We start from the raw sequence: 20,647 nt of genomic DNA, 5'->3' as shown, positions 1-20,647 counted from the left end.
GTGCAGTACAGAAAAGAATAAACAAAAGAAAAAATGGGACAACTGTAATAGCATAATCAATAAAATATATTTTTTTGAAAAAGAAAAATTACTCCCTCATTTTCCTCTGGGTAGAGGCAGTCCAAGGCTACAGCACCTGTCGTAAATGGAACATGGACTGGAAGTTCAGTTCTGCTTGTGCCCTTAGCCTTTCTGCAGAGCAAAAATTGCATAATCTAATGTAGTGGCCTTGCTAATGAAATGGTGTGGAGTAAAACATCTATCCAAACAGGTATGAAAGAGATCAAACTACTCAACTAGAATTTTTTTTCTGGAGGGAGGATAAGGTTACTGAAAGTGATGTACAAAGTTAGTTGGAGGTGAGAAGAATAGTCACAAATAAATAACCTATCACTAAACAAAAACCTGGAGAGAAAAATGATCTAGGAGAATGAGTGAATTATTTGGTAGTTCAGGAGCCAATCACATAATGCCAAAAAAATTGTCACTGTTTTGAATCCAGCTCTTATTAAAACTACACTCTGAGGAGGTGAGGTTGTATATGTCTTCCTGGGTTCTTGTGAAGAGGAGAAATTCTAGTTTTTCTTATAAGTATATGTATTCCTGGTATACCCACCACAAATTTTTGAAAAATGAAAGCTGAGTAAATTTTCCCTTGCAATAAAATAGCCATATTTTTTTCTTCTTAAAACCTTGATAATCACAAGCTATTTAATCATAGTTCTGATAATGCATCCCTATAGGATGAACTACTGTAGCTACAGGGGCTTAACTAGGCGAACACACTTCTTCAATTATGTGTATTTGATATAGAGATGAGGCTTTAATATTTGACATAGAGATGCATTGGGATGGACAATGTCTCTTATGTAATATTCCTGCCCAAAATGTGTAACTTTAACCTACTCAGGAGGAAAGAGACAACTGGCCTTTCAAAATACGTCAATGTCATGAAAGACAAAAAAAGACTTGAGGAACTGTTCCAGATGAAATGCAACTAGAGACATGACAACCAAATACAATGCAACATCTGGGATTGAGTGCTTTTAAAATCAGGCTATAAAAGACAGAGGCAGATGATGCCCTTTGGTCCCATTAAAGGTGATGCTAACTTTGATCACTTGGTATACGGTGTTGACCAAGTTTATCCACTTCTGTAATTAATAATCTGTGGAGGGTACTTTGAGACTGTAAATATATTGTTCCCCCTCATCTCTTACCAAATGTTTTTAACATCCATTAATGCACAGGTGGCAAACACAAGGCCCACGGGTTGAATCCGGTCCTCCACCTTGTTTGTACCCAGCAGCAGCGCTGAGCTCTCAGTTAACTGTTAAGGAGTAGTTACATTTACACAGTCCTAAAATTACACTCGGCCCTTTGAAGGCAACCTCCAGGACGATGGGGCCCCTGGTGAAAATGAGTTTGACATTGCTGCATTAATGATTCTCCTGTGAGTCAATTATTATGTTGGTGGTTGAAAGAGGCAGCAGGAACTTATTTGCAGGAATAATGCACATGTTTGTCTCATATCAGCAAAAATGAGAAGTTTTCTATATATTTAATCTGTAACAGGAATTCACTGTTTCTTTAGGGTTAGAGGGATTCATTCAATCTAGATCACTAATGAATACATACCACACAGAAAAGTTTATGAGCTCCTTACATCAGTTGTTGGCCATTCTATGGAATGATTCCTGCCCTCCCATCTGTATTTAAACTACTTACGATTAGTCCTGATCAACCTCTGATTTAACATGCAAAGATCAGTTTATTTGGCCTCTCCACGCGTGCCCCCTCCTTTAACCTCACCTCTCACCACTGCCTCCCCACTTGCTTCATGTTCCAGCAATGCCGAGTCCAGGGTCGTGTTTCTCACATCTCTCTGGTTTGGCATGAGCTCCTCCCCTCCCCCACACACCTGAAATGAATTCCTTGCTCCCTACCTTCCCACCTTGTTTGCTTACACAACTCTTACCCATCCTTCAAGGCCAAGCTAAGGAACCAATATGGTCTGTAAAATCTTCACAGAGCAAGTCACTCCTTGCTCCTATGCCTCCAATGTACTTTATTGCAACTTCATGCCAGTTACTCATTTTCTTTTTTCACAGGTTATGTCTTAATTACCTTTATAGCTCCAGTTTTCACTGTTCCTGACATACAAGAAATTCTTCAAAAGAAATGTCTGTTGATGAATAATTAAATGATTTTGGTCTCAAAAGTTTTGCTTTGGCTGGCCTGTTTTAGATAATACCTAAGGATATTTTTTCTGAATTATCCTCTATCTACTTCCATTAAGGCTCTACCTCAGTAGTTTTCAGCTTTGTCCATTCAACAGTACAACCCCTCTTCCATCAAGTCAATATTTGAAATTACTTCTTCATTTGAGTATTCACTATATGGGTGTCTCTCCCTCTCTCACACACATACACATACAGACACACAGACAAGCTCTTAGAGAACATAAGCTAATTTTATTCCCCTCTTCTTATATGGACAAATGCTACAGCTCATTCTTTGTCTAACAAATAATATCAGTTCTGACACTTTCAAAATCTTACAATGTGTGTGTGTGCAGTATATGCAGGATAAGGAGACAGAAAAACAGAAAAGTAATACAAAAGAAGATAAAAACACAAAAGCTTAAAAACAATTTTGGAAGTTTTCTGAAATTTGGTGAGATGAAGTTTGGGACAGAAGATAAAGTTTGAGAATACCTAATTTACTTATGGTCTAGGTAAAGCTAATCACTAGGATTTTGTTATTTTAGACATTTTTTAAAGTTCCATTGAGATGTTTTACAAAGATGTAACTGAACCTTACAAGAATTTTACTGTAACATTTCATTCTAGAAACCGTCGAATGTAAACAGTGTACTTGCTGACAGAGGAGGCTGATGTTCTGTCACAGTTTGTTGTTTTCAGTAGCACAGAGCTGGCCTTAATTTTACTGTAAAATCTGAACGCTTCTTAAACAGACCTACATTTTATGCAGAGCTGAAACAATATCACCCTTGGGTGGTTAGAGCTAAACACAAAGATCAAAGAAAGTATCACTTTGAATAAAAAGTCTTTAAAAATGTAAGAAGAGAATTACCAACTTTCCTCCTTCCTCACAAAGCTTCTTGGCGTCTGGGTGGCATTTTCTTTTTAAACAAGGAGTTTATAATGGGAACATCAGGTGACTGCAAATTGAATTACCCAGATGACAAAAGCTGAAACACAGCGGATCTCAACTAGGGTGATTTTTTCCCCTGAAGGAAGTTTGGGAAATGTCTGGAGACTTTTTGAAATTACATTTTTTGAATTGTTATCACTAGGTTACTACAGCGGACATCTAGTGGGTAGAGGCCAGGGATGCGGCCAAACACCCCGCAATGCACCAGAGAGCCCCAGAGCAAAGAATTACCCAAATGCCAGTGCTCCTGAGACTCGGAAATCTGCTCAAAGAAAAAAATGTCCAGTGCTGTCTCTCACAACTGACTACAGAACGTAATTCTCTAGGCTGTGCAAGAGCCACTTACACATCTGGCACTCGCAGCCCTGGTCTCCTCTGGAATGATGATTTGTATGAATGGTCTCTTTTTACTTCCATGTGTTTAGCATGATCTGTTCGACTGAAAATGCATCCAGAGCACATTAGGAGGTTTTGGAGGAAGTTCATTTGCTTCCATATTTTTAAATATGAAGAGATGTGCTTTAAAAGATCAGAAACATCATCAACGAATCACTACACTTTCAATTATAGTTTGTTAATAAATAATAATAAATTTAGTCAAAGATTCTTTAAATATTTTGGTATACTCAATATTTTAAAGTTAAATGATTTAGATACCTTTTAGTAGTCAGAATCCCAGGTGAAAACTAATTCATTTAAGAAGTAAAACTAGCCCTGGCAGGGAAGCTCAGTTGGCTAGGGCATTATCCGGATACACCAAGGATGCAGGATGGATCCCTGGTCAGAGCACACACAAGAAGGGACCAATGAATGCTGAGGGCAACTCAATGTGGCTCAGCAGCAAAGGCGTCTGGGAAATGTCGCACTTTTAACTCTCTGTAGCCTCAGGTTTGGCTGACTACCCAGAAAACGGAATGCCACCCAAAGATAAATGTCATACCCCCAGGAGGGTGGTTAATGACTGTGTAGAGTGTGATAACAGCCTGATGTTACCTGTTAACCTAGGAATATGTTGTTCTTTCCGGTTGTCAATGTGACTGCCCACTACATGGTTTTACTACTAACCCCATACAATAAAGAGACCCTGTCCTGGGAGGGGTTGTGGATTTTTGTTCCAGCTGGCCACCACTAGGAAGAGCTGCTTTGCCATTGTATGTAAGTTTCTCCTATTAAAGCTCTTATGAATTTAAATAAGGCTATGTGTCAGTTCTTCTGAAATGATCCTGAATTTAGACTTTTGGGGCTTTCCCCCAACAATGCATAAATAAGTGGGACAAATCAATGTTTCTCTCTCTCTCCCCCACCCTCTCTTTCTAAAAGAACAATTAGTAAAATTAAAATAAATAAACAAAACCACACATAAATGCCTTTTTATTAGCTTATGGTCAAACCTTTTTAAAAATGATTTTATTTATTTTTAGAGAGAGGGGAAGGGAGGGAAAAATAAAGGGAAAGAAACATCAATTTGTGGTTGTCTCTCACGTTGCCCCCACTGGGGACCTGGCCTGCAACTCAGGCATGTGCCCTGACTGGGAATTGAACTGGTGACCCTTTGGTTCACAGCCCGCGCTCAATCCATTGAGCTATACCAGCCAGGGCTCAAAACTTTTGTTTTAGCACTGATACTTCATAATGCGGTATAAAAATAATAGTATTTTGTATTGGATTGAAAATATGTTTGGTTTTATTTTTTATTTTTAAATTACATTGTATTGATGATACTATTACAGTTATCCCAATTTTCCCTCTCCACCCAGCATCCCCAGTCCCTCAGGCAATCCCCCACCATTGTTCATGTGCATGGGTCATGTGTATAAATTCTATTTCCAACCACTTTGGCCTGATAAACACAACTCTTTTAATTCCTCTTGCTTAACATTAAAACAAACAGGCAAAAATAAAATAACCCAAACAAACAAAAACACCCAGATTACACATACTCCTCTATTTACTTCCTCTCAGCAGCACATCCTTTTAAACGCCTCATGTTGTTCGGTATCTTCCTTTTCCTTCTCTTTTTCTAACCAATTTTATTCAACATATTTATTTTTAATGAGTGTCAACAGTATTATGAGAAAATCAGAGGGGCACTATTATTGCCTTTATTAACTAATAAAGGTAATCATTTTAGACTGATTCGACATGGTGCTATGTATCTACATTAGTCTTTTCTTCTTGTCTTTCTAATTTCCCTCTCTGTACAGTGATGGTGAACAGCAGAGGTTTTAATGTTAATTAAATCTGTGTTCAAGTTCTGCTCTATCCTTTGCTAGTCTGTATCCTGGGAAAATGACTTGGCCATTTCTGAGCCTCTCATTCTACATCACTACACTGGGAAATTTATAATAGTATGAATCATAAGTGTTTTCTGAAGAACAATAAGATAATGTTGTAATGTCCTAAGTATAGTAACTATCACATAGTAAGTTGTTTACTAAGTTTGTTAATATTCTTATCAGGAACAAAATGAGCAAATTAAGGAACACCTACTATGATTATTATTAAAGACAAATCTGGGAAAAGGAAGCCATGAGAAAGGGTAAGTAACAATTTTTCTGGGTTTTTACCATTTGGCTTTTGGCAAAAAGTAATATATTTTTAGTTTAAGGAAAAACTTACTCTATTTTTTGGACTATAAGAGGCACCCCCCCCCCCCCACTGCTGCTGCAAATTTGGGAGGGATAATGGCTGTTACTGCTGCTGCTGAGTTCGCTTCACATTTACATTGGTGAAATATTATGTTATTTGTGTTATTAAATATTTTACCACATTTTTTGCTTCAATTCTCCCCCCCCATTTTCCTCCTCTAAAACCTAGGTGCATCTTATGGTCTAAAAAATATGGGTAACTCTTTGTGAAATGTTCTGGGTATTAAATGCAAGTCATGAAATTGAAACATGCAATAAAGATAAACACTAATTTAGACTAAGTGGAAGAAAGACCAGTCTGATTAAAAATATTTTTTACCAAACCTAGAAATAAAATAACTTCAATAAAAGTATCTATTCTTGCTAATTTATTCAAGACCAGATGGACCTTCATTTTGGTGACTAAATAAAAATACTTATAGGAGTCATATCAATGGTGCTACTACTATAAGCACACAAAGATTAGAATAAAAACTAGTACTATTTCGTTAGTATTTACTAAGTATCAACGTTGTGCTCATTCAGCCTTCTACCTGTACCACCCAATTTAATCTTTCTTAAACCCTATGAATTAGAAATGCTTTCCTAGCCCAGGCTGGTGTGGTTCAGAAGTTGAGTGCCGGCCTGAGAATGAAAGGGTTGCTGGTTCAACAACCAGGCAGGACACATGCCTGGGCTGCAGGCCAGGTCCCCAGTAGGGGGCGGTGCATGAGAGGCAACCACACACTCATGTTTCTCTCCTTCTCTTTCTCTTCTCCTCTCTATAAAATAAATAAATAAAATCTTTTTCAAAAATTGAAAAAAAAGAAAAGAAGTGCTTTTCTAAATAGCCATTTTATGGGGTGAGGAAAGGGGTTAGTACCAGCCCATTTGCCTTAAGCACTAAGGCAACTGGGGAATAAATGGATAATTGGTATGATAACTAACACCATAATACCTTTTAGCTTTGTAATAACCACATCTGGGTAAGTTTTCTCTTTTGAGAAATTCAGACCATTCCTTTAATCATATTTCATTATTTCAATTTATAATCAATCAAAAATACCTGAATGATCCAAGCTAAACTTAATATTTTAGACAACTCATTTAAATCATATTGAGAATTTATTTATTTTCTCAGTGTTAGAATATTTATTACTTTTTTCCACATACTAAGCAGCAGAAAGAAAGAAGGAACCCCTACCCTTCACGACAACATGGATAGACCTACAGAACATTATGCTAAGTGAAATAAACCAGGCAGTGAAAGACAAATACGATATGATCTCACCTGTACATGGAACCTTATCAACAAAACAAATAAGCAAGCAAAATACAACCAGAGACATTGAAAAAAATAATAAACTGACAGTAACCAGAGGGGAGAGGGGTGAGGGATACTAGTCAATTAACTTATCTCTGTGTCCCCAACAATATGTTTTCAATTATTAGCTTGGACTAATGATGTTACCACTTTCAAGAGTTCTCCTATTCAAAGGCTTTTTGAATTTTAAGAATTTTAATTTTAATTAGATATATAATCTTTAAAAAGCAGTTCAAAATTAAAAGCAGTTGTGTTTTACTTAGAATGCTCATTTTTTTCTGTTATTTTGTTTTTTAACTGTATTTTGATTTGAGTATTGGCATTTTTTTCCCCTGGAAAAAACTAAAAAAATTACTCCGAAGGTGTAAAGTAGCAGACTGTCCACACTGAAAGATGTCAACTGAATAAAGGTAATGAAAGTCTGATGTCAATATAATTTACAATGTTTTCATAAATAAGAGAAAAACACAGGGCAAATGATTTTGTATTAACAAATTCACTATCCCATAGAAATTATCCTGTTCTTATGAAAATAATGGGTTAACCACATACTGACCTTGGACTCATCTAATCCAAGCTTCTTGAGAGACTTTCTGACATAATCCAGGAAGGACGAGGATTTGGAATAAATTTTACCAACATGCTGATGACTGTAAAACAAAATGAAATCACAAAATATTTTAAAATATTATTTGCGTTTATGTTTATGGTGCAATATCCAGTTGTGGCAAAACGCAGTAATAATTTTGTGAATATTTTAAATTTACATGTTATAAAGTGTTTGAAATTCACTTTGGAGAATTCCTTCAACACACAGCAATGAAAAACAATGTTATGGAAACAATACTATGAGAAAGATAAATTTATCTTTCGTACATAAATTTATGGTATTAAAAAGCTTCAATTTTAAAGGAAACTGTAGGTCTTTCAAAAGTTTCCATTGTGTTACAAGACACATTTTAATTTTACAGGCTAAATTTTACAATGCACATTCCTTTTTTCAAGTATATTTTATTGATTATGCTATTACCGTTGTCCCATTTTGTTTCTTCCCTTTATCCCCCCTCCATCATGCAAATCCCCCACCCTTCATTATTCCCCCCCTTAGTCCATACCCATGGGTACATATAAGTTCTTTGGCTTCTATATTTCCCATGCTATTCTAACTTCCCCCCGTCTAGTTTATGGCTATCAATTATACTTCTTATTCCCTGGACCTTTCCCTGCCATTCTCTCCCTCCCCTTCCCTGCTGATGATCCTCCATGTGATCTCCATTTCTCTAATTCTGTTCCTGTTCTAGTTGTTTGCTTAGTTGTTGTTGTTTTTTTTTAAGATTCCATTGTCAATAGTTGTGGGTTTATTGTCATTTTACTGTTCATAGTTTTTGACCTTCTTCTATTTCTTAGATAAGGCCCTTTAACATTTCATATAATAAGGTCTTGGTAATGATGAACTCCTTCAACTTGACCTTATCTGGAAAGCACTTTATCTGCCTTTCCATTCTAAATGATAGCTTTGCTGGATTGAGTAATCTTGGATGTAGGTCCTTGCCTTTCATGACTTGGAATACTTCTTTCCCGACCCTTCTTGCCTGCAAGGTTTCTTTTGAGAAATCAGCCGATAGCCTTATGGGCACTCCTTTGTAGGTAACTGTCTCCTTTTCTCTGGCTGCTTTTAAGATGCTCTCCTTCTCCTTAATCTTGGCTAATATAATTATGATGTGCCTTGATGTGTTCCTCCTTGAATGCAATTTCTTTGGGACTCTCTGGGATTCCTGTTAGTCTGTATCCTTTGCCAGATTGGGTAAATATTTCCTCATTATTTGTTCAAATAAGTTTTCAACTTCTTGCTCTTGTTCTTCTCATTCTGGCACCCCTATGATTCTGATGTTGGAACATTTAAAGTTGTCCCAGAAGTTCCTAAGCCTCTCCTCATTTTTTGGAATTCTTATTTCTTCATTCTATTCTGATTGGGTGTTTATTTCTTCCTTTTGTTCCAAATCATTGATATGAGTACCAGTTTCCTTCCCTTTACTGTTGGTGCCCTGTATATTTTGCTTTATTTCACTTTGTATAGCCTTCATTTCTTCCTCCATTTTGTGACTGAGCTCAATCACTTGTATGAGCATTCTAATTAGCAGTATTTTGAACTCTGCATCTGATAGGTTGTCTCTCTCTTCATCACTTAGCTCTTTTTTTGGAGTTTTGATCTGTTATTTCACTGAGGCCATATTTGCCTTGGTGTACCTGTTACGTTGTAAGGGGCAGAGCCTTAGGTATTCGCCAGGGTGGGGCAACCCTCTTTGCTGCATTGTGATGCTGTCTGTGGGGGAGGGGTCAGAGAGGGAACAATGCCACTGGCTCACTCTGCTCTAGACCCCGTTTCCTTCACTTCCCTTGCTTCCCATAAGCAGATTGTGCCCTTTCAGGTGCTGATTCCCAGGTGGGTGGGTCTGTGTACATTCTACCAGCAAACTTTGTGTCTCACCAACAAACTTTCCTGTGAGACTGTTTCTCCCACCTTTGCAATCCACACAGGTTTTTACAGCCAGAGGTTCTGAGTATTTAGCTTCCCAGTCAGGCAGCCGTAGCCCCTCACCCACATAGTCCACTGCCTTCCACTTGGCTGCGCATCTCCACCCCTCCTACACATCTGGACAAATGTTTCTTTAACTCCTTGGTTGTCAGAGTTCCATGCAGTTTGATTTTCTGGTAGTTCTGGTTGTTTATTGTTTTTAAATTGGTTGTTATCCTTCTTTTGGTTGTGAACCATTTCTACCTACACCTCCATCTTGACCAGAACCTACAGTACACATTTCACTGCAACACCTGCTGATAGTGGTGATAATTCAACAGTCATGCAGAGAAATCTTCTTCAGTGCCAGTCAGTGATCAAGCATCATTAACGCTGAGCTGGGTTTCACTTGACTTCATTTATACCCCTCAGAACTTCATTGTGATTTAAATAAAATATCATGAGATGATTTTGAATTTAAATAATGCAATGCTGGATTATCACATCTCACAATTTTGGTTGCAATTTAGGTATAATGTAAAAAGCAAGGGAATAAAAAATTCACCATTTCCAAATATCAAAAACAATTAACAAAAGCTCATCTATATTTGGCAGTTTAAATATTAATCCCTATGATTAATTAAACATGAAACTCTATCAAATCCTCCTTTAAAATACACCATAAATATATAACTTCAGCTCCGATTCTAGACAGCCACCTCAATTCCACTTATTAGTTCATCTCCTGATAGTTACAGCTACTTCCTAATTAAGACTGAAGTCTGTCCCATTCATTCCTGCCTGTATTGCCATACTATTTTTTGGAGGAAATTTTTTCATTTACTACTTACCTGCTCAAAACTGCTTTGAAATAATAGTCATTTAAATAGGTTTAAGTTCCAGGAAGCAAAAATATATTGTGTAAGTTTTTACATATTTCTCAAATCATACAATTTGTATGTTTCTAATGTATAACAGATATCATATAATAGCTATGTATATCTTATATATCACACAATTTTCAACTGATTAACTATGTGGCCCAAAAAGATGTCATTTAATATTAACATCCTGCTCATAATCTTTAAAGGGGTTTTAAGATGTTTTACAGAAACAAAAACAACTATTTAAACTATAAGAAAAAAGGCATTAATACCATATCTATTTCTTAATTAAGTAGACAAAAGTACAGGCAAGCTGAACAACACAAATAAACTAAGATAATTTAAAATACAGAGANTAGGGGGGAGGGTGAGAATAGTGGGGGAAATATAGAATCCAAAGAACTTGAGACACGTGGTTATAAACTAAGCGGGGCAGAATGGTGGGGGAGGGAGGGTGCGGGTGGAAGGGATTGAAAGGGGGGAATAGAACAACTGTAATGGTATAATCAATAAAATATATTTAAAAAAAATTAACATCCTGCTCATAATCTTTAAAGGGGTTTTAAGATGTTTTACAGAAACAAAAACAACTATTTAAACTATAAGAAAAGAGGCATTAATACCATATCTATTTCTTAATTAAGTAGACAAAAGTACAGGCAAGCTGAACAACACAAATAAACTAAGATAATTTAAAATACAGAGAGAACCACAAACTGAAATGTAAATAAAACCAATAATAGCTAACATTTACTTCATGTTTACTATGTGTCAGGGTCTCTTGAAGTCTGTTACTGCATTTAGTCATCTAATCCTTACAACAACCCCGTGTGGTAAGTCAAATTATCGTCTCCATTGTAAAGATGGTGACACACATGGAGAGGTTAAGTAAACAAGCCAAAGGTTGAATTGAGGAAGTTTGGCCTCAGAATCTGGGACATTAGCTACTATTCGATATTACCTCCAGCACAATACTTCAGTAGGACTCATACTCCATACTGTTAAACTGCAGATGAAGTATGGTCCCTGTGTATTACAGGCAAAGAGAATTAGGGAGACTCCATGACATCCTACAAGACCGTATGCATATATATTCTTACAGAAAACCTACGTAGGCCCTCTTGCTATACTCAAGGACAAGGAATTTAGTACTCTAATGCAGCTATGTGGTGCTAAATAATTGTAATAATTAAAAAACTATATGAGAGGTGGATATGTCGTGGGAGGCTATTTTTTTCTTTTCTAATCATTTACTGCCAAACTTATTGCTTAAACTTATCAGCAGTGAGGGCCAATCAGGAGCATGTGTCTTCTTTCCAAATCATCCGCAGTTCATGAGAAATCATTCACAGCTTATAAAGGAAGAGAGGTGAACAAATATTATAATCAACTTGCTAAGTAATGACAGCCAGCAGAGGGCAGCACAGAGGAGGTAGTGCTTCAAGCACTTAGAGGAGGAACTGTAGTTCATGTCAGTTTCCAACAGTATTATGAACAGCAATATTAAGAAATTAAATGAATAAACATTAACATACTAAAATTAGGCAAACACATAAAATTAAAGCTTGTTTTTATATTTATTTTTTAATAATTGTTTTAAAACTATGCTCCTTTAAAACTCCAAAAAGGTATTTTAAAGTTTACAATTTTCTATAAAACATGAAAGTATAATCGTATAAGAAATAAGTCCTTTTCAAAAATATGTTGAATTTACTTGCTTCTTGGAGAAAAATAGAGTGCTACTGCTAAGAAAGTCTGAATAAACAAACTGGCTTTATTAACATCACGGGTATGGAAGAAGAGGGAAGTACCAGTGATCCCATTTTGGGTTAAATATATACATTTTACAGAAAGCAGAATGCCAATTTATGTATTACCAAAGCAACATGGTATTAAATACAATGAATCAGACTTTTATACTGTTAGGAGGAAAAAGATTACTTTTGCAAAACATGGCACCAATCTCTAAAGTCTGGGTGTCTTCAAATCAATCTTCTTAAAAATAATATCCAGACAGTTTATGATGCAAAATCCAATCTGCTGTTTTGCAGGTACGAGAAAGGAAAGGTCTACCGCTTTAAGAATAAACACTGCAATTCTATTAACTAAGAAACAATGAAAAAAGCAGGCCAAACCTTACAATATGGAAAGCAAAAGGGCAGAATAGGATGATTCACAGATGGATTATGGGGCATCCTGTTTTTCATTTGTAGTAAGTGCCAATCCCATTTCTCTTATTGAACATCACAGATTTAAAGTCAGATTTCGATAATTTTAGAGGGTCTGGTAGAAGTAACGCCACTGAGCGTGGTTGGTCGGGTACGCAAAATATCTCATACGAGATGGACAGCATTTTAATATTTCACCTTAAATGTCATATGGTGTTCTTGACTGTGCTGTGGTTGTTCAGAATTACATGCTTATGATTTTGTAATAAAATATTTTTACATAATTAAAAAGCAGTGTTATTAGTGCCAGACCCTGTATATTACACTACAGATTCACTGTCGTCTTAGTCTCTGCTGAAGTGTGTGAAGATAAATACAAGTCATGCCATCCACTAATTTGCTAATAATTAACAGAGTTAATATAATTGTTTTCTGTCAGAAAATGACAAAGGCCAGGAACCTGGATGTCTTCTATTTATTTCTCCTCATGTATTTTCATCTTCTTTTTACTGAGTGTTATTTTCTTACATGAAAATGTTCAAGACTCAGTCTGAAAAAAGCAACAAACAAAATACCCCAAAACAACACCCCCTGATCTCATGCCATAAAACTATCTACTACGCAACAGGGACCCCCCAAAGCCCCAGAACTTATTTATAAAAATTTGTGTACTTATTCTTACATGTTCAAACTTTAGTGACCTTCAAAGTACTCTCCTCGTTGCAAGGATTAATTAATTACATTGATTAATTACATTAATTACATTAATCATTGATTAATTAATTGATTTTAAGGAAATCAGTTTCCAGATCCTCTACTTTCTTATACGCATACTCCTACAACTCATCTGTGGCGGTAGGTGCCTGTGGTCTACATTCTGTGTAATACATGCCCTTTCACAAAGAGCTCTTCTCCTGCTTTAGCTTGACAAAGGAAAGGCACACCTCTCACCCGTCTTACTATCTTGTATTGCTAAGAGGTAGGGCTCAGAAGACCCTCCAAAGCATCACAGAAAAAATAATTCCTTCACTAAAGGCATTATAAAGGCCATCTCTATCCATCTCAATAGGAGATGCATTCCATTCAAGTTTAACCCCTTATACTTGAGAATTTAAAAGAAAAACTTATAATCTATGTTGTCTACATGTGTATTTACTTACTAATAATTCAACTTAGAATAGTTTTAAAAACCAGTAAGTAAAAAAAAAAAAACTGTTGTCAACTAGACATGATATGGAAAAGGAAAAGGAGAGCAAAGACTGGTCACCAAAGGGAAAGGAGGCTGCACCACGTTCCTACTGTGGATTTAAAGAATGACCAGACTAAACCTAATAGAAAGTGTTAAATTTTATAAAATATTCATATTTCAGAAGTATCTTCCATAGTATTTTATAGTTGACTGTCAACAATATATGTGATATTAAAGAAAATATTTCCAAGAACTTTATTTTGTTATTGTCGTTTCATTTGAGGCTGGCAAATTACATACATCACAAATTAGGTCTTAGAAGTTGAAAGAAATACTTTTGAGATATTTCTGTATTTCTTAGAGTATGCCCCATAAAACACTTAGTGATACAAATATTAATTGTGTGCAGAGTTTTGGGAAAAGAAAAGTACTATGAATAAATAAATATTGGTTTGCTTCAATGAAGTTAAATTGATTTTTTTTAACAATAATAGAATTTACTCACTATATCCCAGGGATTATTTTAAATACATTAAGATATTAACTTATTTTTCACAACATCCTGTGAGGTATATACTATCATTAACCCCAACTTAAAGATGAGAAAATTGAGGCAAAAAGATGGTAAGTACTGTCCCAAAATCATAGTGTTATTACCCAGTAAGGCCTGGGACTCAGCACCAGGCAATGGAGCTACTGTGTATGCTCTTAACTGTTACACTTTGCCATTTCTCATCAAGGTATTTGGTGCCTTTAAAACATGAGTGGGCACTAGGATTCTTAAGGAGGGTGATATTACATGAAGCATTTACTTGATTAAGAAATTCTTTTCTTAAAGTATTTTTACAGAATTACTGCTCTTCAGGATAACCATCTGGAGCACACTGTTATAGATTAATCAAAATCTGACTGATCCTTTTTGAGAAGCATTTCTCAAGTCCTCTGGAGCCACACTTTGGTCCTGTCACTTGTAGTGAACAAAACAAAATGTCATTTGTGTTGGAGCATGACCAATGAAGCAAAAAAGTAAAATATGCAGTATATCAGTAAAAAGAGTCAATGAGACGGTGACAGTGGAGGAGAAAGGGCAGATATGAAATGAGGAGTGATGGGGGTGGTGGGTATCAGATAATACAAGTAAAAAGCAGAAGAAGGAAGTACACCGGCCACGGAGACATCTGCTGAGGCACATCACATGCAAACACCGAGGTAGAAATGCTTCGGGAATTTTTAAGGACTAGTGAGAACATTGGTACAGACATACATAAAGGGAAAAAATAGTAAAAATGAAACAAGGGGGATAATGAGGAGCCACACTATGCAAGGTTTTATAGATCATAATGAAAATACTAGCTTTACCTCCAAGTGCATGAGAAACCACGGGGATATTGTGAGCACAAGCTAGCTTCTTGCTGTTATTGGAAGTAGGTGCCTATCATTTTCTTTAGATTTGCACATGTCATCCTACCTAGAATATGAAATACTGCTGTGTGGACACTATATCCTATGCATCCAGAACCTAATAGGCTGTCTGTCACAAAATAAACAACTACTAGGTTAAAAAAAATAACATGCCAGTCTCAGCAAGTAATTAGAATGTGGGGCTTGATGATGAGGAACGAATATAATCAAATATGCTCTTATGATTCCTAAAGGTTGATAATAGTCGTGCTGTTCCCAGAAATGGCAAAAGTTTTAAGACAGCAGAAACAAGGGGAATAGAATTGAAAGCTGATCATGGTTTGATTCCCAGTCAGGGCACATGCCTGGGTTGCAGGCCGATTCCCAGCAGGGGACTCACGAGAGGCAACCATACATTGATATTTCCCTCTCCCCTTTCCTTCCCCTCTAAAGATAAATAAATAAAATCTTTAAAAAAATAATTGAAAGCTGACTTTGGTTCTTTGGACGTGGCTGAATCTGGTGTATTTGTGAGGTACTTGAAGAGCAGCTGGTGAGATGAAAATGAGAAATGTAGATTTGAACTTCGCAGATGTGGAGCCAAATACAAGATTCAAGTTATTTGTTGTGAGGGTAATTGCCAGGGAAAGAGGAAATATAACGAGGTAAGAGATGAGAGGTGAGTATAAAACATTAGAGAGTGCCTAGGTACACTTAGAGGATAATTAATTAGAAAAACCCTTAAAGAAATCAGATAAGTGTTCAGTATAAAAAAAGAAACTTAGGGGAATGCAGCTTAATGGAAGATAATGAGGAAGAGAGGTTGTAGAAAAAAACAATCATTAACAGGGCCAAATGTGGATGAAAGGTCAATGAAGTTCTGGAATAAAAGCAGTCTTATAATAAATATGATCTATCTACTGAGTAGTAAAGGAAGTCAGGAATGTGGAAGGTTGGAGAGTTTGAATATTTAATAGTTTTTTTATTATTTATATATTAAAAAAATTTTAAAGTGTTGTTCCAGTACTGTTGTCTCCATCCCCCCACCACCATTACCCCCACCCCACCCATCCCCAGCTCCCACCCTTGATGCTACCCACCTTTGGCTGTGTCCTTTATACATGTTCCTTGATGATTCTTCCCCCTTTTCCCTCCATCATCCCCTCCCACCTCTCCCTGGTTACTGTCAGCTTATTCTTTATTTCAATGTCTCTGGTTCTATTTTGCTTGTTTGTTTTGTTGATTAAGTTCTACATATAGGTGAGATCATATGGTATTTCTCTTTCACCACCTGGCTTATTTCACTTAACATAAAGGTCTCCAGTTCCATCCATGCTGTTGTGAAGGGTCGGAGCTCCTTCTTTCTCTTTGCTGCATAGTATTTCACTATGTAAATGTACCACAGGTTTCTGATCCACTCATTTATTGATGGGAACTTAGGCTGCTTCCAACACTTGGCTACTGTAAATTGTGCTGCTATGAACATTGGGGTGCACAGGTTCTTTTGAATTGGTGTTTCAGGATTCTTAGGGTATAATCACATAGTGGAATTCCTGGGTCAAACTTCATTTCCATTTTTAGATTTTTTAGGAAATTCCATACTGTTTTCCACAGTGTCTGAATCCCACCAATAGTGCACTAGGGTCCCCTTTTCTTCTCAACCTCGCCAGCACTTGTGGGTTGTTGATTTATGATGGCCATTCTGACCAGTGTAAGGTGATATCTCATTGTGGTTTTAATTTATATCTCTCTGATGGCTAGTGATGTTGAGCATCTTTTCACATGCCTCTGGGCCCTCTGCATGTCCTCCTTGGAAAAGTGTCTGTTCAGGTCCTTTGCCCATTTTTTAACTGGATTGTTTATCTTCCTGGAGTTAGAGTTGTGTGAGTTCTTTATATATTTTGGAGATCAAACCATCGTCTGAGGTAAAATTTGCAAATATATTTTCCCATACAGTTGTTTCCTTTTATTTTGCTGATGTTTTCTTTAGCCATGCAGAAGCTTTCTATTTTGATGAAGTCACATTTCTTTATTCTTTCTTTTATCTCCCTTGCTTTAGGGGATATATCAGTGAAAATACTGCTGTGTGAATATCTGAGATTTTCCAGCCTATGTTCTCCTCTAGGACTTTTATGGTGTAATGACTTATATTTAAGTCTTTTATCCACCTTGAATTTATTTTTGTGTATGGCATAAGGTGGTCGAGTTTCATTTTTTTGCATGTAGCTGTCCAGCTCTCCCAACACCATTTGTTGAAGAGGCTATTCTTACTCCATGCTATACTTCTGCCCCCTTTGTCAAATACGAATTGACCACAGAGACTTGGGTTTATTTCTGGGCTCTCTATTCTGCTCCACTGGTCTATGTGTCCTGTCCGTTCTTATGCCAGTACCAGGCTGTTTTCCCATTACTGTTTATCCCTCCTACACCCTCTTGCACCTCCACCCACACTCTCCCCCAGAGATTTGAATTTTTAAGTGAGAATAAAGATTTAGAAAAGAATACAGATGATTTAAGTAGTCATTAATAAACAAATTTATGAACAAATTTGAGGTCTTAAAAAAGGCAGGTTATTAATATTTGAGTGGACATGATTTGCAAATTTTTGTGACTTTTTTTCAACAAGGTTCGCATCTTGACATGAGCTCAAGAGAAGAAACTAGTTTTCAGGAAAACTAAGGGATTAACTCACAAACATTTCAAATATTGGAAAATATATGGATAACAGAATGGAGACGGAGATACAGGTTTGGGAGTTATCTACATAGAATGACAGTAGAAACCAACAATATATGCAAAAGATACTTGTGTGTCATGAATACTTTCAATAAAAGATTGATTTTCTTATATAGAGAATAACAGCTAACCTAAAGTAGCATCTATTTTTTTTTAATTTGAAGAATAATCCTATTACAACCAGATGGTTATAAAAATCCTAAAATTGTAATTAGAAAGAAGACATTCATAAAACTTGCCTGGATTGCAAATGTATTCTTGAGTACAACAGTTACTGAACTAATATTATGAAAAAACTCTCCTATCCCCTGTCTCTCTGTATAAGCAAGAGATTATTTGGGGAAAACAGAAATAACATCAACAAGAACATTTGTAGAACTTCTATTCAACAATAAGAGATCCAAATGGCCCAAATGCTGTTTACGATCAATATCTGCTCTAGTTAGTTAAGTGTGTATGCAGTACTCATTGTGGAACATTTTAACTATAACACCTCTTCAAATGACAATATTATAGTCAGTGAATTACTTATACATAACCTTTCAATACTTCTAATACATTTGAGTTTTTCAATACTTCTAATTCTAAATACATTTTACATGTATTACTTTACCATTACAACAACCATTCCTTTCATGGTAGAAAGGAATCACTAGAACTTCCACACTTTAATAATGATTATCCTTAGATAGAGTAACTGCATCACCTGAAGATTAAAAGCCACTTTGCAAACAATACAGCACAGTTTTTCTTGGTAAAATAAAACCTCATACCCTGACTGTTGTGGTTCAGTGAACTGAGCACTGGCCTGCAAACCAAAGGGTCACCAGTTCGATTCCCAGTCAGGGCACATGCCTGGGTTGCCAGCCAGGTCCCTAGTAGGAGGTGAGCAAGAGGCAACCACACCTTGATGTTTCTCTCCCTCTCTTCTTCCTTTCCCTCCCTTCTGTCTAAAAATAAATAAGTAAAATCTTTTTAAAAATCCTCATACCATTTTGTGATGCCATAACAATCTTTAATAATATCCTGAAGGATGGCACGATAGAAGAGCGATTCAGTAGGCAGCTGAAAAAAATGTAGACATATAAATATATATAAGTACAAGAAACAAATAACAGAAATCAAATTAATACAAGATAGTTGGGACCGTAAGTGAATGTTAGAAACCTGACTTTGTTGTAAAATCTAAGAGACGATTTTATAATTTTTCCATTCCAAGTTAAAATGTTACAAGAGAAAAACAAACTAACATCCCAAATGAAGTGCTTATCAGTGAAAAATGTAGACATAAACTTTCACAATCAGCCAAGTCACTCTGTACGGGAGAGCGGATGGGTAGGATACATGCAAAAGAGAAGAGATTAGGTTGTCCTGATGGTGGTAAAATAGAGGTAATGTTATCTAGAATTCAAACCTAGAAAGAGAAAGTACTACTCTAAGCAAGGACATACTAAAAATATGTCTGAGGCCTAACAGATCATAGCACTGGCTACTGTAGAGCTCAAAAGAAGAGTCTTGGGATGGACAGAGCATCAGAGATTGAAATCTTGACAAGGCTTCATTTCTTGGGAAAAAAGAAGTGTGAGGTGTCTATGAAGGTGCAAAGATTTCCCCAAAGGAAAGAAGGACTAGATGAAGATGGGGGCCCTGATGAAGCACGATAGTTTCACAGAGCACAAGGGAAAAACAGTAATATATAGTTGCCCCTTGAACAATGCTGGGGTTAGGGACAACGACCCAAAATCTGCATAGAACTTTTGAGACCCCCAAAACTTAAGTTATCCCTCAGTAATCTGAGGGTGATTGGTTCCAAGCCCACTCTGGATATCCAAATCTGTGGATGCTCAAATCCTCTATATAAAATGGGCACAAATCAACCCATACAGTTATTCCTCCACATTCACGCACTCCCAGCTGTGGTCAGAAAACAGTGCCGGTTCTTATTTTTAAAAACCCACACAGACGGGACCCTTACAATTCAAACCCATGTTGTTCAAAGATCTACTGAACACAGACAAAGAGTACTTTACTGTAGCAATAGAAGAGGTACTTTTAAACTAAGAAACTATGAAGTTCCTCAGGCTCCACCTCCATCCCCAAAGACCTGTTAATACTGAGTACAGGAAATCAAACTCAAAACAGCATCAGCAACAATAACCTCCTCCCATGTAAAGTTATTATTGGAAAAAAAAGAGAAAGAAAAAGAAGAATGGAAGGAAGGCAACAATACTAAATACTTTTGAGAAGCCAAATAAGGTAAAATCTAAAAACTGTCCACTGTCCAATGGCTGGTAAAGTTTTAAAGATAAGAGTTTAGTGAAATGTATATATTCACTGAACTTTCCTTTTGTAATTCTTATTTTTCCTCAAAGCCCAAAATTGCTATTTTAATCTGTTTTCAACTAGAATGTTTGGATTCAGATGGAGATTAGTACAAAATAAATGTTGCCTGTGTGCTCAGGCAAAGAAAAAAACACCATACTTATTGTCCCTCTCCCCCATCTAATACCCAGCTCCTACACATAGGCCCCAGGTGCTGAGACTCAAAATACTCCAAACCGGGAGTTGAGGGTCAATCATTATTTCTTAGACCTCCGCCTGATGGTACTACCTTCTTAAGACACTG

At 36.5% G+C, this 20,647-nt stretch overlaps 1 protein-coding gene across 1 annotated transcript in view; it reads right to left on the bottom strand.

Annotated features, from left to right (window-relative positions):
• METTL25 (methyltransferase like 25) overlaps positions 1-20,647 on the bottom strand; it is an 86,681-nt gene that overhangs the window by 9,778 nt on the left and 56,256 nt on the right. Inside the window, exons 9-10 of the mRNA XM_037035391.1 lie at positions 19,013-19,086; positions 7,685-7,778 (exon numbers count right to left, since the gene is read on the bottom strand). Coding sequence (XP_036891286.1) covers positions 7,685-7,778; positions 19,013-19,086 — 168 coding nt within the window. The remainder of the gene's footprint in view (positions 1-7,684; positions 7,779-19,012; positions 19,087-20,647) is intronic.

Source organism: Sturnira hondurensis, unplaced genomic scaffold (genome assembly GCF_014824575.4).
Source record: "Sturnira hondurensis isolate 20B ecotype Veracruz unplaced genomic scaffold, ASM1482457v3 Scaffold0022305, whole genome shotgun sequence".
NCBI lineage: Eukaryota > Metazoa > Chordata > Mammalia > Chiroptera > Phyllostomidae > Sturnira > Sturnira hondurensis.
Note: the sequence above shows the minus strand (reverse complement) of the source record. Positions and strands in the feature narration are given on the sequence as shown.